Here is a 20,717-nt window from a genome sequence, read left to right as displayed (position 1 = left end):
TAGAGAAAGTGTGCTCACTTGTATTATTTACTATTACCATCTCCAGTAGAGGATTCTGTCAGCATATTCTCTGGTCCTGATTTCTCCTCTTTACTCTTCGCATCACATGCCTGCAAGTGCAGCTGGAGGGGCTTCCCTGTGATGTCACATAGATGCTGATCTGATATGATCTCATTATAAAATATCACATACCTTTTTCCAGTATGTGCTGTGAAAAACTAGTTTGAAAGGACTCAAATATATTGCTACTTTTTTTTTTTTACTTTTATACACAGATATATGCAAGCGATATTTCGTAAAGTTTACTAAATTAGCACGACAGTCGAGCCCCGCTATCCGCTGGCTCACAAAATAATGTGCATATTACTGAAACCAACTGAAATGCATTGGGAAAATAAATAAATAAATGAATGAATGAATGAATGATTGCACAGGGGTGGATGTCTATACTAAGCTTGAATTTTTCAGACTTGGTAGAGACCGGTGTTTGACAAAGGTTTGGTTTCGGTATTTTTTAACGTGAATGACAAAATGGAAGACCGGAGACGTTACCATTTTGATATAGTAGTTGCAGCCGAACTGCGGCCATTGACGAGATGAGGGAGGAGGCCTTGTATTCTGTCGTTAAGCGATCGCTGATGCAGGAAAGGGCTTGGAGGATTTTGGCCACACTGCCTCTGGCCAGGGCAAAGGCGAGGAGGGTCAGCTCTGCATCAGGACTCACACAGCAACTTCCCAGGTACAAATTGAAAAATACAGGCATTTAGTTACATTTAAAGCACGTAAAAAATTCAAACAACAGTGAACCAGGTGAATGAAGTGTTGTTAAATGAGAATACTACAATGGAACCATACCAAATGATATCATTCTAAAGTGGAGCAAAATTGTCTTCTGTATTCATGTAAAACTTGGAATCAAAGTCATGCATGAGGTCACGCATCAAATTGGCGTGTTTGCACAAGACATCACCAAGCAAGCATCGTGTGTATTTGTTCTATTTCATGTTTGGCCTTTTGTCACACTTTTACAATACCCATTTAAACTGATGGATGAGAACCAGGTGATCCAAATAAAAGATTTTTTTTTTTTTAAACTTAATTTCTTTTTATACCTGGATGATGGTTAGACATTTAAAAATGTGACGTTTGAGATACTGGAGTGTTTTAATGTTTATATGTCTGTATATTAACATTTCATATGTTTAACATTTCAGAATTTTAACTCTGACATGTGTTCATGGTATTTTTTTAAATACAAATAAACAGGAGATCAACCACCACGATCATTGATTTTTGGTAAACCTTAGAGTAGGGGGCACAAAAGTTGAATGAGGGAAACTGTTTCTGTTTGTTGACGACGCTTCATATTTCATCTAAAAGGTTTCTTCAGTTCTCAATTTTTTAGGTGTGGAGTCTCTTCCGTATTTATGTCTCAGTGGGTGTGTCCACTGGTGTTGGTCATGACTTGGGTGTTGTTATTGTCTGACACGGTTAGTGAAAGCTCAGAGGTTTAAAATGTAAGTGAAATACATTTTCCAGCCAACCGGGAAACACCCTAGCAACCACAACATCATAACCAACATTATTAGAGAAACAGCGTATACTGTAATATATGACGGTATACATACAGTATGGCCAATACCAGTCAAGGAACATGTCCAATGTGGATCATGCAATGAAACTGTAAAGAAGCTTGCATTGTTATGTTTGATAATATCATTCTTGTCACGATGAAGCTGCTGATGAAAGTCCCCGAGAACAACTGGGGAATGCAACAATATGTATACTTGACAAAGTGGGTCATCAGCACACTAAGGCTCCGTATTGATTTGAGCCTGTCTCTCATGCGATGCTGTCAGCTTTATCAGTTCAGTGAGGCTGTGTTGGGTGAGTGTGATGATGGAAAGTCAGGGTCTTACTCTGCTATCCTGAGGAGAAATGCATCCACCTCCTCTAAGATGTTCAAAGAGAAGAACTTGGGGAACTTGGTAGATGAAGGCGTAAGGGACAACGGTGGCATGTGTTGTAATGCCTTCCTGGAAAGAGCAACATGGTCAATTAAAATCTGTCAGACCATTGAAGAATGAAACTGATTCGCTTCGTGTTTCTTCTACGTTTGTAATAGCTGACAAAAATCGCTATTAAAAAACAAAACAAAGCAAAAAAAAAAAACACATTGTCTTACTGAGTGCTCTGAAGTACAGTCTGAGCCAGTGCAGGGTTGGTCTCCATTGAGGCAGTGACCAAAGAGGTGAGGAGAGACAGGTACCAGATGGCTGAAGCATCCGAGACAGACACCTCTTTGTTCTTGGTAATCTGATAGCCCAGGGTCTTCAAACCATGAATCCGTGTGTCACAGCCATCGCTCAAGCACCGCTTGATGTTAATTTGGATGTCTGGGGTTTGAGCAACACACAATGCTGTGAACACACTGATGGAACACGCAGTGTCGAAATGATGTGCTGAATTGCTATAGAGTCACAGTGTGATGTAAAGTGGAGCTTTACAAATCAAACAACTTGCTGCGACAATTTACAATGAGGAGTCTTTGTAAAGTCAGGCCAGAGATCTTTGGATCGTTCGTGAATCATTTACAGGCACATAACAGGTTATGAAATCAAGGTTGGGAATGCAGAGGGCTGTTCAGAAGCACACACTGCAAAGCTCTTTTCAAAATGTTCTGTTAATAATCATGTGATTGCTCTCGCTTACAAGCACCTCATTCCATTCTGCCTTCATCCTGTCTTTATTGAGGTTGCTCTTTACTAAACACGATTATGTGGCCAGCTGGCAAAATAGGTTTCATTCAGATGTGCACCAATCAGGCTCTAGAATAAATTCTCGACAAGGGCAACAAATGATTATGAAATGAGACCAACTGACAGGTGATGACTCACATGGGTGTGTAATGTTGGCATTCTCCAAGAGTGCAACGTAGCCTGTCACATTGCTGGGGATGCGGATGTCTCTGATTTTGTCCAAGGAATGGAGATTTTTGCCCACCATTACTGAGATCAGCTGAGGCATGTAACTGTGGTCATTGGCTGCCACGGCAACAGCCAGACGCCTCAAAACCACGTCTGGTTTCAGTTTCAATCTGGGAACCCAAAGAAGACAAAGGTTCGACATCAAAACAGGCCGAGTAAAATCATCAGGTAAATCTTGAATCGTCACATATTTCAAAGCAAATTGCCTTGCCTTATCCAGTGTGAGCGTGCACTGCCGTCAGACTGCCAGAAAGATGCCGTTTCTCCGTTTGTCATCTTGTAAACATCAGCAACGTTGGATGAAGCTTCGATCGTGCTGTAGCACTGTGTGACCACCTTCACCTTGTCCACATCTGGGTCACGGTCCAGTTCCGCTCTGTACTGGATATCCAGATCTGAATATGAAAAAAAAAAAAAAAACCACGGTTTTAGGTGTGTAGTTATCTTCATTGTACCAAACGGCTGGTCTGAAAGCTATTCCGCACAACACTTAGCACACAAAAAGTGTAAAACAAATACTGTCAACAATGTGACAAAACATAAATCTTAAAACTGTTTACTTCAAACTGTGCTGTTCACCTTTTTCCCGTTGCAAGAGGACCTCCAGGAAGTCCTGGACCACACTCGACCTCATTGTGCAGATACTGTTGAAGCCGTCTAAAATAGGATAAGGAATCGCACTGCTGGGAATGTGATTCCTGTGCAAAAATTTCAGGATCTTGAAGGCATGTGCCCCCAACCGGTCTTTGGTCTTGGAGAAGATGTCAACAAAACCTGTTGAGTGGGGAATACGAAGGCATCATTTAAAAATCCAGGTGGTATAAAATAAGAGCTCAAAAACAACTGATGGCACTTAATTGACTAAACACATCACATACCTGGGGTTAGGGAGCACGCCTGTAGCTGCCTTATCACATGACTCAGCTCTCCCCGTAGATTAGCTCCATTGGAGTTCTTCAGAGTAATCAGCATGCTCTCGACATCTACCACCCCATCCCCCTCAGCATCAAACTGTCCAAAGGCCTAAAATGGAGATAGACAGTGCACTTTGTGACATTTTTTATCATACATAAGCCAACACAGTGAAAGGTGCATAGTAGACCAAGTCTACATTAGCTTATTACTAAATAATATAGACTGCATGTTGACTGAAAAAGGGATAATGTAGAAAGGGATAGACAGAAAGATGACATCGAGCAGCAATTCTGGGCACATGAGCCAGCTTTCCCACAGTGGCATTCCATCTACAGTACATGCCAACAAAGCTACATTTACACTGAAAAACACAATCACCTGTTGGGCCATTCATTCACATTCTTTGGTTGAACAAAAGTGGTCAAAGTTCAGACAGCACTGACAATAAGCCTGATTAGAAAAGGTGACAATGACAACTCATAGGAATGTTGCATTCCATCCAGACATCATTCGGGTCGCAGATGAATTGGAGCCTATTCCATCTTACTTTGGATGAAAGGCAGGGAATACCCTGGACCGGATGCCATCTAATAGCAGTGCTCCATTGTACTGTTAAGTTATTTAACAGTTGACAGGATAAGTGATAACATTTTGGCTGAAAGCAGCACAGAAAATAATGCTGAAATAGAAGTTACAATACACGACTGGAATTGGACATATCACATTCAGATCAGGGCTCAAAACAAAACTATGTAAACAATTAAAACTTTACAAAGCAATGCTCAGTTTTGACTGTCAATGTAACAATACGCTTATTATTGTGGTTGTAATTTTCAGGGATGTTATGTGCTTTATAAACCTGAGAGGTGGTTGTAATAGTTTGGTTACCAGCTTGAAAAAGAAAATACAGAAACACTTCACAGTGTCATGACTGTGAGGTGTTTCTGCATGCAGTGTCGTTCGTTGTCCAACACTGCAAATTACAAAGCTATTCAACGAAACCCTCGGCGATTGTGTCAATAATCTTGTGAATAGATTTATAATGCTCCAATATTGACTTCACTGTGCAAGTATGCCGAATGAAGAGTCTGGTGAGTGCACATCCTCAAATGCAGTACGGTATAAGCGGGCATGGTATTCAAGTCATTTGATGTGATCGTTCAGATACCTCTTCGCATTCATCTCTGGGGGCATCTCTACTCTCCAACATCTCACAAAACTGTTCAACATTGACGGATTCTTCTCCTCGGTTTAACCGCTCCTCCAGCCAGCGGACCAGAACTCCCTCGTTCCCTGCCAGCACAGACTCCCGGATGACGACTCCAGAGTCGCTAATACGAGCCGCCGCTTCTCTTAGTTTCACTTGTTCGAAGAAGACGGCGGGGCTCGGCGGCCCACCGGTGGGCACGGAGACATTTTTCGGTACTCGTCTTCCGCCCCTCCCGGTACCGGTGCCTCCGACAGCAGTGGCCGCAGAGGCCGGACTGCCTTCCGCCAACACGGGGCTCTCTGTTCCGATGTCTTCGTCGTCGCAGCTGCCTCCACCACCACCGCTCTCCGCGTTCCCCATGACTGCGTCGATGAGACTTCGCCGAACAAGTCCGTCGGGCCCACAAGAGGGGCAGTTTGAGAACGGTTGTACAGAGCTGTACACAAATCTCTGCCTAGACTACTACCGCATTGACGTACTGTACGTCGTGGACTAGCCTGAAACGTTGCTTGCGTTGCCGTTTGCGCATGCGCGCTTTCTTCTTCGTTCAAGGAAGCACCTGCGAGGGCTCTAATGGTTTTTGTTTTTCAGCATAACCGGGCGACCGCAAAGAATGGCATCAACAGTCAGCATACTCTGCTCTGCATTGGTTGCAATGTTATCGGCATCCTTGGCGGTGCTTTTCTTTCCTCGTCAGTGGTCGTTATATTCAGGAAGTAAATCAACACAGGAGCTACCCAGGCGACTCCTAAACAGCCAGGAATTGTCTTTGTACGACGGCGAAGTAGGCAGCAAGGGTATTTACCTGGCGATATTAGGCCAGGTGTTTGACGTACACAATGGCATCAAACATTACGGGCCTGGTGGTGCATATCACTTTATGGCAGGTGATTTAGATTTTTCTTGTTCGCCTTAGATAAAGAGTTAGTTAACTTAGAATATGCTGAATCCTTATCTGTTATACTGCATGACTACACTAGTCATAAATTGCCCCACTACAATAATATTGCTGACGCTCATGTCTTCCATATACTGTGCACATTGGATATGAAAAACAATCCATCCATTTAATTTACCATACTGTATCTGCATAATGCATCAGGGGTGTAACAAAACCAATTTGACTCGGAAAATTTGTTTTGATTAAAAAAAATGCTGTGCATCAAACTGAGCTGAATCGAATCACCCCACTTATTTCGAGATACGTATCGTCTTTTGTTGGAGATATACATTTGAGGGAAATGGCACATTTCGAGTACTGACAAGTTCATTCATATTTATGTGGAATGACAATAGGAAACGCTTTGCATCATATGGATTATATTATACTATATTTTATACCCTCTCAAACTGAACCATATATCAAATCGGATCACTGAATCGAACCAATCAAATAAACCTTGAATCACATTGCACCCCACAAATCAAATTACCTTTTATATTGAGAGATGCACACTTCTAATGTGCATATTTATACGTCTGTGTGGTTTAATTTTGGGCATGTTTATTTAGTTCATGGTTTATTTGAAAAATTTTAGGAGGCTCAGGTAGTGTCTTCCATTTCTGTAATGACCCAATTGTTTTTGTTATGCTATCATGACAGGAAAGGCCATTCAACAGAAAATGGGTCATACCTATGTCTATACAGTATGCTGTTTATTTTCCCCAGGTAAAGATGCATCACTGGCCTTCATAACAGGAGATTTCACAGAAAGCGGCTTGACAGATGATGTGTCCAGTTTGTCTCCATTGCAGGTGGTAGCCCTGTTTGACTGGTTGCTCTTTTATCAGAGGACCTATCAAACTGTAGGTGTGTAATGTTTTGCCATACATTGTGCAATTTTAGTCCATAATGTGACTGTACATTTGCGGGTTGGGAATGGACATGTGTCCAGAAATACTTTGATTTTCGTTAGCTGGACCAATTTCATATCTTATAACCACAACTTATCAGTTTTATGGACTGTTAGTTCCAAGAACAGCTTTGTCATTGACAGCAAACGGGACAACTGTGCAATATTTTGAAATGTGAATGTACTAACCGATATCCGCAATACACTTGAATAAAATGTGACTTGTTTTTAGGTTTGGTCATAGGACGATTCTATTCCAAAAGTGGAACGCCCACAAAGTTTCTATTGCACGTTGAGTCATTACTTGCAAAGGGCCAGCAACTCAAAGCCAAGACAGAGGGGGAGATGCTTCGATTTCCTGCCTGTAATTCTGAGTGGAGCTCTGCGAGGGGAGGGAGGGTCTGGTGCTCCACCAAAAGGTAAATAAATAGTTTGAGTATGTACAAATATAACCGAGATGCAATGTTGTGATGAAGTTTTTACTCTCTTTTCACCAGTGGTGGTGTTGAAAGAAGTTGGACAGGTGTTCCTCGAAAACTATTCCATGCAGGTGCTAGTGGATCCCGTTGTGTCTGTGTCGAAGATCCATCTGCAGCCAAGGAAAACCCTAACCTGCAGGAATATGATGGCTGCTCGACGCATGCGGTCTCTTGCTCTTTAGTTGAATAGTTTAAAAAGATGGACAGTGACATGGATAGTGGCACATAACTGGGTTACTTTGCATAAATAAACAAGGGGGGGAAAGAAATTGTTTTAAATGACCTTTATGTAAAGTTGTTCTTCCTTTCTCTAAAAAGGATACACTTGGAAGAAACGGGCTAGATATCTGAGCATACAGATACGATACATGTGCATAAAAGATTTTACAATGTGCATAAAAGATTAACAGAGGCAAGATTTAAGTCTGTCACAATGGCGATCACAAACTGCAGTAAGTACAAAAATGGTAGCAGTGGTCAAAAATATTACACATTTATCTGTACAATTTAACAATACTTAGAGGCCGCACTAATCGGCCTTCCCTATCATTCTGACTCCACCAACCCATCGGACATGTCACGTGATCTTTATAAAGTGCACCTTTTAGGTTTAGAAAATCAACAAAGCGATAAGTGTGTCGGGTCAAGACAACTTGACTTGAGGCATCATCGTGGGGACAGTCATCACAACTGACATACGACCTCATGGCCAAGTCAAAACTGGAATGTACTCAGATGCTGACTGATTTTAAAAAGAGGACATGATCTTGAAATGGTACAAATTACATACAGTACATGCAGGCATACAAAGTTGCTTGTCAATACTTATTACAGACCAAATGTATCAATGGTTCAAGCATCCCGTTCATCAACAATTCCATATTTGTGGGCAGTTGTGCCATTTTCCCCCCCCCACCACACGTGAAATGGAACTGTCCATGTTATGCTTCAGAGTCTTGCAAAGTGTATTTGATTTAATAATTTATGCAGGGAATACAGTACACAGTCACAAGAGGAAGAGTTCAATTCGTAACGACCTTATGATTTTGATTTTCTTTTACAGGTTTACACAACATTTTGATGGCGTGAGCTGTATAAATCATGTTGCATTTCTCTCTGGGTAGGTGACTTAGCATGAGCTGCAGATAGTGAAATAATTAACCACAGATAAAACATCTTACCAACACTGCTTTGGTAATTAAGATGTTTATCCTTGAATTGCAATGACCGAAAGAAGCAACTATTTGTTTAGAAAACAAGCGAATCAGTGCCAACAGTGAGTTACCTCAGTCCAGCAGTCGCTGAACTGCCTTCTATTTATTTATATCTTTTGACACTTTGATCAACATCAAAATGAATAAATGTTCCATTAAAACATGAATGCTTTTTCACAAGACTGGCATAGTAGAAAGACAATGGTCCAGAATTGGTCAGAATACTCTTTTTAGTACGTACTGCTACTGATGTCCTTTATGATGTACCCAGTAACTGCTAAGTTGGGCCCCGGCGTGGCGAGCATTGCCATCCGGGGAAAATCCAGGCCAGTGCATTAGGACACTCCACCCAGAGTTAGTACGTCAAAGCAGATGTCACACACCCTCACCGGCTTGTTCAAATCAAACTTGATGATGGGGATCTCCTTTATAGAGCACTTGTGGCACAAGAGGCGCCCACAGTGACGGCTGGAGAGACAGGATTCAAAATCAAGTGTGGCACACCATGACGACAAAACAATGACTCAAAATACTGTAGAAAGGTCATGATACTAACCAGTGATGTTTCCTTGTTGTAACTCCAAACTTGGCAACACACTCGTAGCAGTTGGAACCATCACACCAAGGGGGCTCTTTGGACAGCATATCTAAAACAAAAAAATGAAAATCGAAATTCAAGTTGGGAATATGTTTTAGTGTTTTTTTCATGCATTTTTTGTGTAAACAAAATAAACTCACTGTGCACTTCCAAAAGTTTAAATAACTTACTCCCCCCCATTTGATTGTTGTATTCATGGCCAAGAAATGTTTTTCATACGAATATTTTATGTAATTTTTGCTTTACTACGCGGGAGCGTTCATGAGTGTACTGGCTACGGAGCTGCAGTAGGAACGGAACTCCATCGGAAACCGAGTATTCCCTGTTTAGTTTTAAATGATTTGTGTCTTTTCGATCCTGTTTTAATCAGAATAATGTCTTATTTCTTTTGTCTCTTTTTTTAAACCAATACTACATGTACTTCTTGGCAAATCAACAATGGGAGAAAACCAAATGCATTAATTGAAAAGATGGAACCCGTGGGGTCTAATTTGGCCCCTATAAATTCTGCTACTCAATTGCTACCCTTAAATCCCGAAGGGTCAAATTTGGCCCTAATCCTAAATTAGGATTAAAACATTAAATATTTGAGAAAACCTATATTTTGGTGTTCAGTGAACATGTAGCAGTCATTTAATGTGTAATTCATCATTTTCCAAAGAAGAAAAGGGTTCTTGGGTTCCCCAGGGTTAAGATGTGTTTTAGATCATGGACACGCATGGCATGATACTGGATGTCATGTTTTGTTTTCCTTTCTGTTGAATTGACCGTCAAAGTCAAAGCGGAGCTCCGGTAGCTCACTGTGTCATGTAGGTAATTACAGTTACCTAGTGGCAACGTACATTTTTCACGAGGGGAAAACGGGGTTGTCTTTTTTTAGGTAAGGCATTTATTTACTTGAAAAAAAGCACCCGGCAATAAATTAAAAATGTCTGAGGTTATACAAACTATGGGCCACAAAAAAAAAAAAAAAAAAAAGTTTACACTTACCAAGAAGGCGGAAAAGCAACTGTTTTGTTGCTACTTGGTAGTTGAAAATGTTAATGCCCTGATTATTATTGATGCCCAGGCGAGCACCAGCCCTCACAATGGCACGGCACAGGTTAGCGTTCCCTTTCATATAGGCCAGGAGCAATACTGCAGATAAAAACATCAGTGTCATTTATCTCATCACAAATATGGAGTTGGTAACCAAAGAACAAGAAATAATCTAAGGTTGATGTACCCGTGTTCCCTTCATTATCTGGCTTGTCCAAAGGATATTCAGGCATACACTCCAGGAACAACTCAAAAATGGCAGCAGCGTTTTCTTTACCATAGTGGCCTAAAACGTGCATTGGTGACTGACCCCTGAATTATATATGGATACAATGAAATACGAATTCAATTACTTGCAAATATCTTTAGGTTGCATGAAAAATACCTAGAAGGTTAAATGTACCTGAGATTAAAGGCCTCAGCATCAATGTTGGACTCTGTGAGAAGTGATCTGATATTGTTAAGGCGGCCATGCATCACTGCCAGGTGAAGAGCTGGGAATAATCACAAGAAGACAAAGTTTTTGAAGTGTAACTGCAGAAAAAAATAATTAAATTAAATTAATCACTAATTCGATTGGATGGGGCAATATATTAATTTAAACAAACGAAAAAAATCTAGTCAACTCCCACCTTAACGAGAAGGCAAAAGAAAAAAAAAACCCACAGATAAACGTCTTCGACATTAATGGGGAAAAAATGCAGGAAAATCGCCAGTCATTTAGGTGGCTGGGGATTTCAATAAAACTTGTTTTGCTTTCTTGGTTCAACAGCTGTGAAGAAGTCCATGCACTTATTAATCAGCTACACCAAATAGTCTATGCCTGCTACTTTTTGGCTCATATTGAAAGCTGGCTGTGTTGAACAAGTCCCAAACTGGGGACAGTATCAAACTGGGAGGGCAGTGAATAAATTAATCTACTGTGCATGTTGTCTTGTCATCTCCTGAACATTTTCGACTTCCCCATAACGGCGGAAGACATGGCAACTGCCCGTAACGAAATATGGCCAAAATAGAACATTTGGCATCTCTGAAGGGCAGATAATATCAATTAAATCTGAAAATGAAATTTACCATTATTGCCATTCTCATCCTCAGCAGCAAAGTCAATGCCATTCTCCAAAAGCACAGAGCAAATGGTGGCCAAATCCTGTTGAGCAGCCAAATGTAGGGCGGTTTGCCGGTGTTTGGTCAACTCATTTACTTTGGCTCCGGCAAGCAGCTGGTGAGTGACACAGGGAAAAAAAAGCTCCATAAAAAATGATTCAGTATCACAAAAATATTACATGGCGCAATGAATGAAAATAAAAAAAAGACAAACACAATATGTAGAGGCTATACCAAGTTTCGAACAATGATCTCAGATCCAGCTTGTACAGCCAGGTGGAGAGGGGTGAGTTTAGCGGCATCCTGAACCCTGGAGTTCACATTAGCTTGCACACTAATGAGGAAGAGAACACTTTCGATATCTGAATTCTGCACAGCCACGTGAAGGAAATTACGCCCTTTATTGTCAACCTGGAGAGATGCAAATGTGAGAGGTCATGAGAGATGAAAGTTGGGGTTTGTTCTGCCGTTTTCATTCCTACCTGTTCGGCAGCACCTGGCTCCCTTTTGAGGATTGCTTCTGCTGCTTTGTTGTTCTTGTGCGTCATGGCACAGGCAAAAGGTGTCATTCCTTGGCGGTCACGTATGTTCAGACGGATGTCCGGATGGGAAATCAGGAGTTGTATGATAACGTTGTGCTGGTTGCTAATGGCAGCATGGATAGGAGTTCTCCCCTCTGCATCCTGCAAAGAGGTGAGAGAACGTGTGTTAGAATGCACTCGTTTGTGAACAAGTTTTCCTCAGGCCAAAGTTGATGGAGCTAGAATGAGACTGACCTGTGTATTAACACTAGCTCCAAACTCTAGAAGGCACTGCACCACCTCCTCCAGTCCCCAGCTGCTTGCTAGGTGAAGAGGCATTTGCCCATCTCTGGCTTCTTCTTCTCCTTCACCATTTGGGCCTGGCCGCCTTGGGCTGTTCACGTCGCAACCACTGCACCGAACAAAGATATGATGTGTATTGAAGGGGGGGGAGGGGGGCACACTTGCGCAATCTATCCATCAATCCATTTTCCATTAAGGTCATGGATGAGGTGGAGTTTATCCCTGCCAGACTTTGAACAGAAGGCAAGGTAGAGTCTGCACTGGTCAATAGCAGGGCACGCAAAGAACAGATACACTCACAGTCACAATAATGGGCAATGTCAAGTCTTCAATTAAGCTACTGTGCACGTGGAATACGTGCAAACTCCACATAGGAAGGCCAGAAATTTGAACAATTTTGTGTAAAATAGAATTTGACCTGCCAATTAGAATAATAATAATACACATTAAACCAGTTCCAAAAATGTCCAATAAAACATTTCTAATTTGAATTGGTAATGATATTTAACAGCAAAGTTAATTGACACCTCAACATTCATGCTTTGTCGATATAAAAGAATAGTCAATGATGGCATAAACATGTGTGCATGCTTAAATTTCCCAAACACTGAATGAAGGTAATGTGGTTTCAAACCTGCGGATCAGAAAGCAAGCCGTGATTTCATTGTTCTCATCAACGGCTCTGTGCAAGAGGGTCTGTTGGCAGCCAGAAGGGCCTTTGCTCCAACATGTTGCATCACAGCCATGGCGAACCTTGGGGAAAAACGAAAAGGCAGATATTACAATTCACTCATTCACACATTCCAAAGACGTTTTTAAACGTCTTTTCAGACTTGGTCCAGAATTGGCTGGTACTGAATGAGTTAAAAACTTGGATTTCTTTGTGTAACCACCTCTTGTTCAATTCAACGATTCAAACGCAAGTTCATCTGCATGAAATCTGACTCTACATTCGCTTTTCAGTGCCAGTGGAAATAAAATTCTAATCTGTCTCACCAGCGTGGATGCAATATCCTCCAGGCCATTCTCCAGAGCAAGCCATAATGGAGGGTCCCCTTTGTCATCCACCACAGACATGTCAGCTCCTCTTGTACAAATAGCATCCACTACTAATGGCAGCTGATTACTGATGGCCAACTGCAGCGCTGTTTGTCCCTCCTGGGTCCTAACAGTGACACAAGAAAGAAAATAATGTCCAAAAATGTATTTTAGAACTGTCTACAATCATCATTTACTGTAATTGATTAAATGGTCAAAATAAAAACTACGATAGAAAGAAAGAAACTGCTACATCTGTCTGGTCATGGAAATCTTTGATCATCAGACTATCATTTATTTGTTGTTAGTTGTCTAATAAAAACTATCCTGAAGTAGAATGAAAATGACATTAAGGCAAATGCATCCCAAACATTTCATGACAGATGAATTACCTAACATTGATGTCTGCCTGGTGCTCAAGAAGGAACAGGGCGCTCTTGCTGTCCTGCCTTTGGATGGCCATGTGGAGTAAGGTTTGTCCATTGGACATGGTGTCATTTATAGACGCTCCTGAGCCCAGAAGTTGAGCTGCTATGGTGTGCATACCTGACAGGAGCAGATTGGCCAGGTTAAGACATCTCCATGCAGGTACAGATATCAAATGTAAATAGGCGGGAGGTCCTCGGTTTTCTTCATAATAATATTTGCAAGAAAAGTACTTCCAAGGCCGTTACAAAAAAAAAAACATTGAGAAACACGAAGTACCCGAGCGTGCTTTTGTGTACCTCGTGGTGATGTGCGTGAATTAGTTTGTTGCATGCCATTCAGAACATCGACACAGCGTGTTTGTACCATCGTAAAAGTGAGGCCACCCTGTACTTGCTTTAATAAATAACTGCATAAGAGTGTTCAATTATACCTGTCCAGAGGGCCAAGCCCAAAACTGTCTGGTCCACAGAATCTTTGAGACTGAAGTCGGGAATGATCTGGAAATTATTGGAGGCATGAAGTGCATTTTCTGCAACACAAAGGAGGAGGATAAAAAAAAAATTAATCCACTGTAATATGTTCATCTTAGTCTCAACCTACGGTATGATTGTATTTAAGTAGACAAAATTTCTGACCTTTTTGCTCTAGGATGACAGAGACCACATCTGGATGGTTGTGAGCAATGGCCATGTGAAGGGGGGTCTGTGTAGCCACACCAAAGGTGTCATCCGGCAGAGGCTTCAAGGTCTGCAGGTTGGGATTTGCGCCCTGCTGGAGCAGCTCTGCTGTCAGGCTTGCAAGGCCAAAACGACAAGCAGTGTGAAGAGGGCTTTCCCCCTGAAATTGGAGACAATCCATAATATTCAAATGACCAAGTATGTAGGTAACAAGTGGATATTTGTCTCAATCTGTTTCAGTTTTGATTTCGTTTTTTTTCTGTAAAACACAAAAATATTAAACATTTGTTTATAACGATTGTCACAACGCTATGTGCGGCTCTTCGATATTAGAATGTGACCTTCTTTGGAGCCTCTTCATTGACTTTTCAATTCAGCAATTGTAATGTGTGACAATTGTTTATTTACAATACTTCAATTGTGAACTAAATGTTGAAGTACTTTTTAGTTTCTTTTCAGTTTTCTGTAATACGCTTTCAAACTGTCAGTTTCAAAACCTCAAGAAAACATTGTGATAGTTGAAATCAGATTATATTTATATATTTCTTTTTACCATAGGGTCCAGCCTCACAGAGAAACAGTTTTTAAAAAATGCATTTGTTTTCTTTAAAACGTTAAACAGATAATGTTTGGGGACTTTGCGATAAATTTGCCAGATTACCGTCTTGAATTTGATGACATTGGATAAAGGTCCTGTTACTTTTGAATATTTTCCAGGAAACTATATGATACAGTATATTTCTTGACAATCTACAAAGCCCCAAATTTTCCTGTTTTGTTGAAATTGTTTATTACATGGGGATTCCTTTCATCAACACACCCATTTGTTAACATGGTTGACTTGTGCCCCATGAGAGGCTAAGAAAAGAGCAGCTGCCTCATTGGCTGCACACGCTGCTCTCTGCATTAGGCAGTTCCCTGCAGAAGCAAAAAGAGAAATGAGATTAAAATGTGCGTGAAAATAGTACACTTCCATTAAGGCAAACCACTAGAAAAACAGAAAATGAATCCACACCCGTTGATGCATCAGGTGCATCGGCATTGCTCCCTCTCTGGATTAATTGAGCCGCAAAACTGTTCTCATCAAATGAGGTGCCGTTCACAACTGGGGCATCATCCTCGAATGGATTTACAGAGGTGTCTGAAGACACTGTGATATACTGCAGAGCCAACCACAAAGCTGTGCTGCCCTCGTGGTCTTTAAGTTCCAGGTCAAGCCTAACCAGATGTAGTAAGTAGAATAGTAAGACAGCTTCTCATCAAAAGTGAAACTCAAGCGATATATTCAACAGGTAAGCGGAGAGTAACTCACTGCCTGCATTGAAGTAGCTGGTTGAACACTGGCTCATTGCCCGAAGATACAGCTTCATGCAAGGGAGTTCTAACAAACCAAACAAATCAAAGTTGAACAACCTTCATAGTCTTGAGCAAGAATATTTTCCCAATGCAAGGTTCATTAAAAAAAAAAAAATGTGACCAACCTGCCCTTGCTGTTTTGCATGTTGGGATTGGCTCCAGCTTTGAGCAGAGCTTCTGCAATCTGTGCCATGCCACTCATGACTTCTCCCGAGTGTTTCTTGGGGCTAAAAGAACAAACGAGGTGAAGAGGGGTTTCCACCGCTCCCACAGTGGCGGCGTTGACCTGAGCTGAGTGACGAATTAGGAAGACGGAGGCAAATTCGTCACCTGAAAGAAGAGGATGACTGTGATGGAGGTGGACAAGGAAAGCTTACATGATCGCTATTTGGAATGCAGTGGCAACGAGTGCAGAGTTCATAACAATAGACAGTTGAGACAAAGATTGAATTAAATAAAGCGTCGAAGCGTTACGTAGTAACTTCACACCTCTTTGGATCGCTTTATGCAGAAGACTCCATCCACTCTGGTCCACCATATCCACATCTGCTTTGTTGTTCACTAAAGTGGTGGCAATGCTTTCCAATTTTCGGCACAGTGCCAAGTCTAGAGCCAGATCGCCATTGTTGTCCGGTTCATTCAGCTTGCCTGGCAACTAACAACAACAACAGCTACAAATGAAACCACTTAAATCTCCATGACAAATGTTTATTCTGCTGTGCCAGTTACAGCACAGCTCACCAAAGTCAGGAGTTATTAAGATTTTAAGAGATGACAACGGACCTGAGAGTCCATCTCGATGAGATAGAGGAAAACCACATCTTCTCGCTCAACTTTGATGGCTTTGTGGAGAGGATAGTCCGTTTTAGATTTGATCATCTTGTACAATAGTTGAGCGCTCATGGTGCTGAAATCTTCTTTCCTGAGGTCATCCTAAGTAGAAAGACAAAGACATTAATCAGAAGCCCCAATTCATTGACTGCTGCAACAATAAGAAAGCAACATTTCAAAAAGATCAAGCAGATTCATAAAATATAGAGCAAGAAAGAGAGAATATGATGAAAGTTTTAACAACACATATTTCTGAGGACAGACAGAGAATTATGATTTAGCCTAAGGTCAGGAACGCTCCCGGAAATGAAAAGAACTCACCCAGTGACTGGCTATGATCTCCCCACAGTAGTTCATCAGAGTTGTGGCGTTTAGCTCCTCGGCTGTTTGATAGAAGCGAATGCAGTTCCTGACGTTCACTGAGGACATGACGCCTTTTTCACACCTGTCCCCACGCACAGCAAACAATGTAGCGTCAGCTCAGTATGTCAAATATGCTCAATGACCATGACACAAGGTCCTCCTGTACACTCAAGCGTGGGTTTTATTCAGCTACTTTGTCTTCCTTGTCACACATTCAAATCCATACGTGTTCTGTTCATTGAAGACTCTAAACTTAACTGTCCGGGTAGACGTGGGATACATCTCGTTTGTGTGTGAACTTGTAGAGTGGAACCTCAGTTTATGAACAATTCAGTTTGATTTGTTTCAAGGAAAAATTACTTTAGGTTGCCCTATTTTCAGCTTCCGAACAGTCTTGGCACTGCCATGTAAGGTTCAGAACTTTGTGCTTTTTCTCACACTGCATAAATATCACTTGCTTGTCCTTGTTATTTCGCTCAAAATGGCCACCAAATCCCACAACAGGTGTGCTGTATTGTTGGGTGTGGGGGCCATTTAGGGTGAGCAGTAAACACAATTCATGACAGAGTTCCTTTACAATGGCAGCAACGTAATCTGAATGATGTTTTGCAGTAGTTATAATTATAGTAAATATTTGTTTGAAAAAGAGTCCATCAACATAAAACCAATTAAAAAGTGCAACAGTAACTGAGCATGCCTTCGATTGCCAGTTGACCAATTTATATTCAAGTCCCACTGAGCAAACTAGTTCATTGCACGCCATTCAGAACCTTGAAATGTTATAAACCGAAGACCCTCTGTATTTGTGCCAGGCTGACCTTTCTCTGAGCAACAGAAGCTGAAAGCGGTTGGCCAGCTTCATCAAGTCAATGAGAAATGCATCATCTTCACTGAGCTCCAAGTTGTCGGTGTATGCCCAGCGCAACATTGCCAGAGCAACCTCAGGTTTGCAGTCTGCAGACACGTAATGAAGCGAGGGGCAAAAAGAGACCAGTTAGAATTCTCAGAACAGCATTGTAACTTCTGCTGGACCCAACAAATTACTTCAGCTAGGAGCTACTACTATAAGCCTTGTTGGAAGATGACACGGACAGGCTGTATTTCTGCACTTCAAAGTAAACGTTAGTCATCCACTATTTTCATTTCAGCATCTTGCACAACCAAAGAGATGGTGGATTAGATGGCGGGGTCATAGCTACACTATATTCCCCGGCTATTTGCGGACGGTATGGAGATGAGTCCTGCTATGAATAACAATAAACTGCCTAAAGGAGATTTTTTTGTTAAATGCACCATAAGTGTATATTCCATATGCGACCTGTAAAAATTTCAATTGTCTATCAGTAATGAGGCCACAGTCATTTTGTTTAGCTTTGAACTAATTATTACCTTCTGACTTTGGCACCATTTTGTGGCTCTCACCTACACCGTTTTGTTGTGCTTTTTGTGTTTTGTTACAGAAAGAGCAAATATCCTGAGGACCCCCCCGCCAACAAGAAGAGGTTCACTGCCTTTACAGTTAAGCAATATCACAGTCACTTACCAGACAAGTCCAATTCAGAGGTGGTGGCCATATTGGTCAGACTCCAGACATCGCTGCGTGCAGCTAGAATAAACTTGTGGGCACTGAGTTGATTCCCCGCGATTTTCACTTTCAAATCACTGCAGGAACAACACAAACACCCTTGAAAATACTTGAATACAAAAATGTAATTGTAGGTAACAATCACAAACAAAGTCAGAAAACCACAGAACAAGCTGGATAAGAAAAAAATAAATAAATAAAACATAATAGCATTCGCTTCAGCAAATCAATGTCCCCACCTGTATTGTTCCTGCTGATACAGGTTTGACACAATGTCCAGAAGGCGGCTAATAAAGGTGTCTGCAGATGCTGGGGTGGTGGGGCCTTGGACAGACACCTGAGCAGCAAGGACAGCGCAGCGTCTCTCTGTGTCAGCCAGCTTCTGCTGCATCTTCACGTACTCCTGCCTCAGCAGGGCCAGATGCTTCTGCAGCTTGGCCACCTCCTCTGCGCCACATTGATGTCATGCAGACAGAGGACAAACAAATATGCATGAATACAAAAGCCTGTTTAGTTTAATCATTGATGAACGAAATAGAATGGGAGAAAAGACACTATACTGTTCTTCCACAGCACAGAATAGTTTCATTTGCAGTACAGTATTCCAAAGCAATGACATACAGTAATTCATTAGTTACACCGGCACAAAGTGAGATCCAAAGCATGAAGGAGGTGAACTAATTATGCTCATGAGGGTCACAGGCTCAAGAAAAAAAAAGAAAAAAAAATCTTGCCCCAATTTAATAAAGGACAATTTTAACTGACACGACAAGAAGCATTCCTTTTAGAGTTACTGGTCAACCCAAATTTTTAGAGAAGACCAAGCATTTGATTGTGCAAGCGCACACAATGTTGTGGCCTATGATTGCATTCTGAGGTTATTTGTTGCTACAGGACATTTGTTCCATAAAAAAAAGAGATCAGAGAAGTATCAAATGGCGCGTATACATGTAGTTCCTTTTGGTGTGACTTTCTCTATAGCTCCTGATGTTGAAACTCTAAATCATGACTCAGCCAAGTCCACCAAGTTCCACTGGGGCCCCATTTCCTTCCTTTAAAGCACTAAACTATTTGTAAAGAGGATAAAAGTGCTGAGGAGGCTAGTTACTTTGTCCTGCCTTGTAAACTGTAAGTGGCAATGCTGCAAGTCATGTGACATCAAGAGAGTCGCTTTGGGAAAAAAAAAAGCATGTGGTCAGCCCCACATAAGAAGGGTGCTATACTGGAGCAGCATCTGAAAATTAAATAACCACGACGCAGCTCTGGTAAAATACAGGCCATGGTATTTTGTAGACTTTAGTTGTACACAATATGGAAATAATGTCATTGCCAGCCGTACCATGCATAGTAGGGGCTACCAAAAACGGTGCTAGTAAAAATTTGAAAGCATGTAAAAAACAAAATTTCGTCGAACTGAAACAGAAAACTGCGTGATAAATAGTTATCAGTACAAAGAAGTCATTTAAATGCACATATACAATTAAGGCGACATCATCGACCCTGTTTTAGCACAACTGTTCGCACTCTTGGTATTGCTTGGTAGGTGACTTTTTTGTAAGTTGTTGACAGCAGCAGCATTTTCCTTCTGTTGGTGGTCATGGTCATGACATTTGTAAAGGCAGCACAAACACCTGATAGGGAGGAAATGACATGAAGTAGCTCAACAGAATTCAGTGCTCCTATTTATTCAAAAGGAAGAGAATAGGTGCTATACGTGCATATATGTACGTCCAAAATATTTCACTCTGCTCAATTCAGCAGCACATGGTCTTTATTTTCTAACAGCGACGATCGGTTTTGCTTGTCACTTAATTAAAACTTCGGAACGAATGTTTTGCACAAGCACATTTGGCATCGGTTGCAGCACTATAGACGACTGTCAGTCTTTGCTCGTTCAGTTGAATAGAAGCGACAAAATAAACTGCTAGCAACATCGAGAGCTACTGATAAAAAGCTTGCTCACTTGCAAACTGAACAGGGCGATAACAATGTGTCGTGTTGTTTCGAAAGTACATGAAATCGGTACGACCAAGTTGGCCAAGCCATATAGCGTAACACGCCTACGCAAATAAAAGGGAGTGGACAGACAAGACCCCTAAAAAACCCAATCTCATACCTTCCGCCATGTTGCTCTGCGTTGACTTCGTGACCGGGCGGCGATCTCGCGATAAGACCAACACGGCCGAGAGAGGGCGGAAGCACCGCGTTCAAGC

The 20,717-nt window shown here is 41.5% G+C and overlaps 3 protein-coding genes across 4 annotated transcripts in view; 1 reads left to right on the top strand and 2 right to left on the bottom strand.

Annotated features, from left to right (window-relative positions):
- Positions 1–5,597, bottom strand: part of zzef1 (zinc finger, ZZ-type with EF hand domain 1) — a 26,197-nt gene extending 20,600 nt beyond the window's left edge. The window contains exons 1-9 of the mRNA XM_019895113.1: positions 5,071–5,597; positions 3,866–4,010; positions 3,567–3,761; positions 3,199–3,382; positions 2,898–3,097; positions 2,186–2,396; positions 1,920–2,036; positions 553–731; positions 38–136 (exon numbers count right to left, since the gene is read on the bottom strand). Coding sequence (XP_019750672.1) covers positions 38–136; positions 553–731; positions 1,920–2,036; positions 2,186–2,396; positions 2,898–3,097; positions 3,199–3,382; positions 3,567–3,761; positions 3,866–4,010; positions 5,071–5,472 — 1,732 coding nt within the window. The 5' untranslated portion in view covers positions 5,473–5,597. The remainder of the gene's footprint in view (positions 1–37; positions 137–552; positions 732–1,919; positions 2,037–2,185; positions 2,397–2,897; positions 3,098–3,198; positions 3,383–3,566; positions 3,762–3,865; positions 4,011–5,070) is intronic.
- cyb5d2 (cytochrome b5 domain containing 2) lies at positions 4,827–7,716 on the top strand. 2 transcript variants are annotated; one of them, XM_019895233.1, is made up of 4 exons: positions 4,827–4,993; positions 6,782–6,922; positions 7,198–7,384; positions 7,463–7,716. In XM_019895233.1, exons 1-4 carry the CDS (start codon positions 4,975–4,977, stop codon positions 7,632–7,634), a joined length of 519 nt encoding a protein of 172 aa, XP_019750792.1. In that variant the 5' UTR covers positions 4,827–4,974; the 3' UTR covers positions 7,635–7,716. The 2 variants fall into 2 exon arrangements, with proteins under 2 accessions (XP_019750792.1, XP_019750791.1); XM_019895232.1 differs by lacking the exon at positions 4,827–4,993 and adding an exon at positions 5,627–5,999.
- Positions 7,717–20,717, bottom strand: ankfy1 (ankyrin repeat and FYVE domain containing 1). The gene is made up of 25 exons (XM_019895137.1): positions 20,621–20,717; positions 18,744–18,951; positions 18,463–18,581; positions 17,738–17,873; positions 16,878–17,001; positions 16,509–16,658; positions 16,215–16,380; positions 15,851–16,055; positions 15,682–15,750; positions 15,385–15,587; positions 15,190–15,287; positions 14,328–14,529; positions 14,123–14,221; positions 13,656–13,809; positions 13,222–13,390; positions 12,860–12,978; positions 12,178–12,334; positions 11,884–12,084; positions 11,636–11,812; positions 11,369–11,516; positions 10,698–10,788; positions 10,482–10,606; positions 10,247–10,393; positions 9,215–9,305; positions 7,717–9,126 (listed from the first exon to the last, which is right to left on the bottom strand). Exons 1-25 carry the CDS (start codon positions 20,628–20,630, stop codon positions 8,994–8,996), a joined length of 3,501 nt encoding a protein of 1,166 aa, XP_019750696.1. The 5' UTR covers positions 20,631–20,717; the 3' UTR covers positions 7,717–8,993.

The sequence above is a fragment of the Hippocampus comes genome, unplaced genomic scaffold (genome assembly GCF_001891065.2).
Source record: "Hippocampus comes isolate QL1 unplaced genomic scaffold, H_comes_QL1_v1.1 scaffold177, whole genome shotgun sequence".
In the NCBI taxonomy this organism is placed as follows: Eukaryota; Metazoa; Chordata; class Actinopteri; order Syngnathiformes; family Syngnathidae; genus Hippocampus; species Hippocampus comes.
The sequence above is the reverse complement of the archived record's forward strand: the minus strand, read 5'-3'. Positions and strand labels throughout refer to the sequence as shown.

What these genes read in the sequence shown, in the direction of transcription:
- cyb5d2 (XM_019895232.1), top strand. Translation starts at nt 5,726, where the DNA reads ATGGCATCAACAGTCAGCATACTCTGCTCTGCATTGGTTGCAATGTTA. An exon ending in GAGGACCTATCAAACTGTAG is followed by an intron (nt 6,923 to 7,197) that starts GTGTGTAATGTT and finishes ACTTGTTTTTAG; the next exon opens with GTTTGGTCATAGGACGATTC. An exon ending in GTCTGGTGCTCCACCAAAAG is followed by an intron (nt 7,385 to 7,462) that starts GTAAATAAATAG and finishes TCTTTTCACCAG; the next exon opens with TGGTGGTGTTGAAAGAAGTT.
- ankfy1 (XM_019895137.1), bottom strand. An exon ending in TCATCGAGATGGACTCTCAG is followed by an intron (nt 16,381 to 16,508) that starts GTCCGTTGTCAT and finishes TGTTGTTGTTAG; the next exon opens with TTGCCAGGCAAGCTGAATGA. An exon ending in ACAACAAGGAAACATCACTG is followed by an intron (nt 9,127 to 9,214) that starts GTTAGTATCATG and finishes CTGTCTCTCCAG; the next exon opens with CCGTCACTGTGGGCGCCTCT.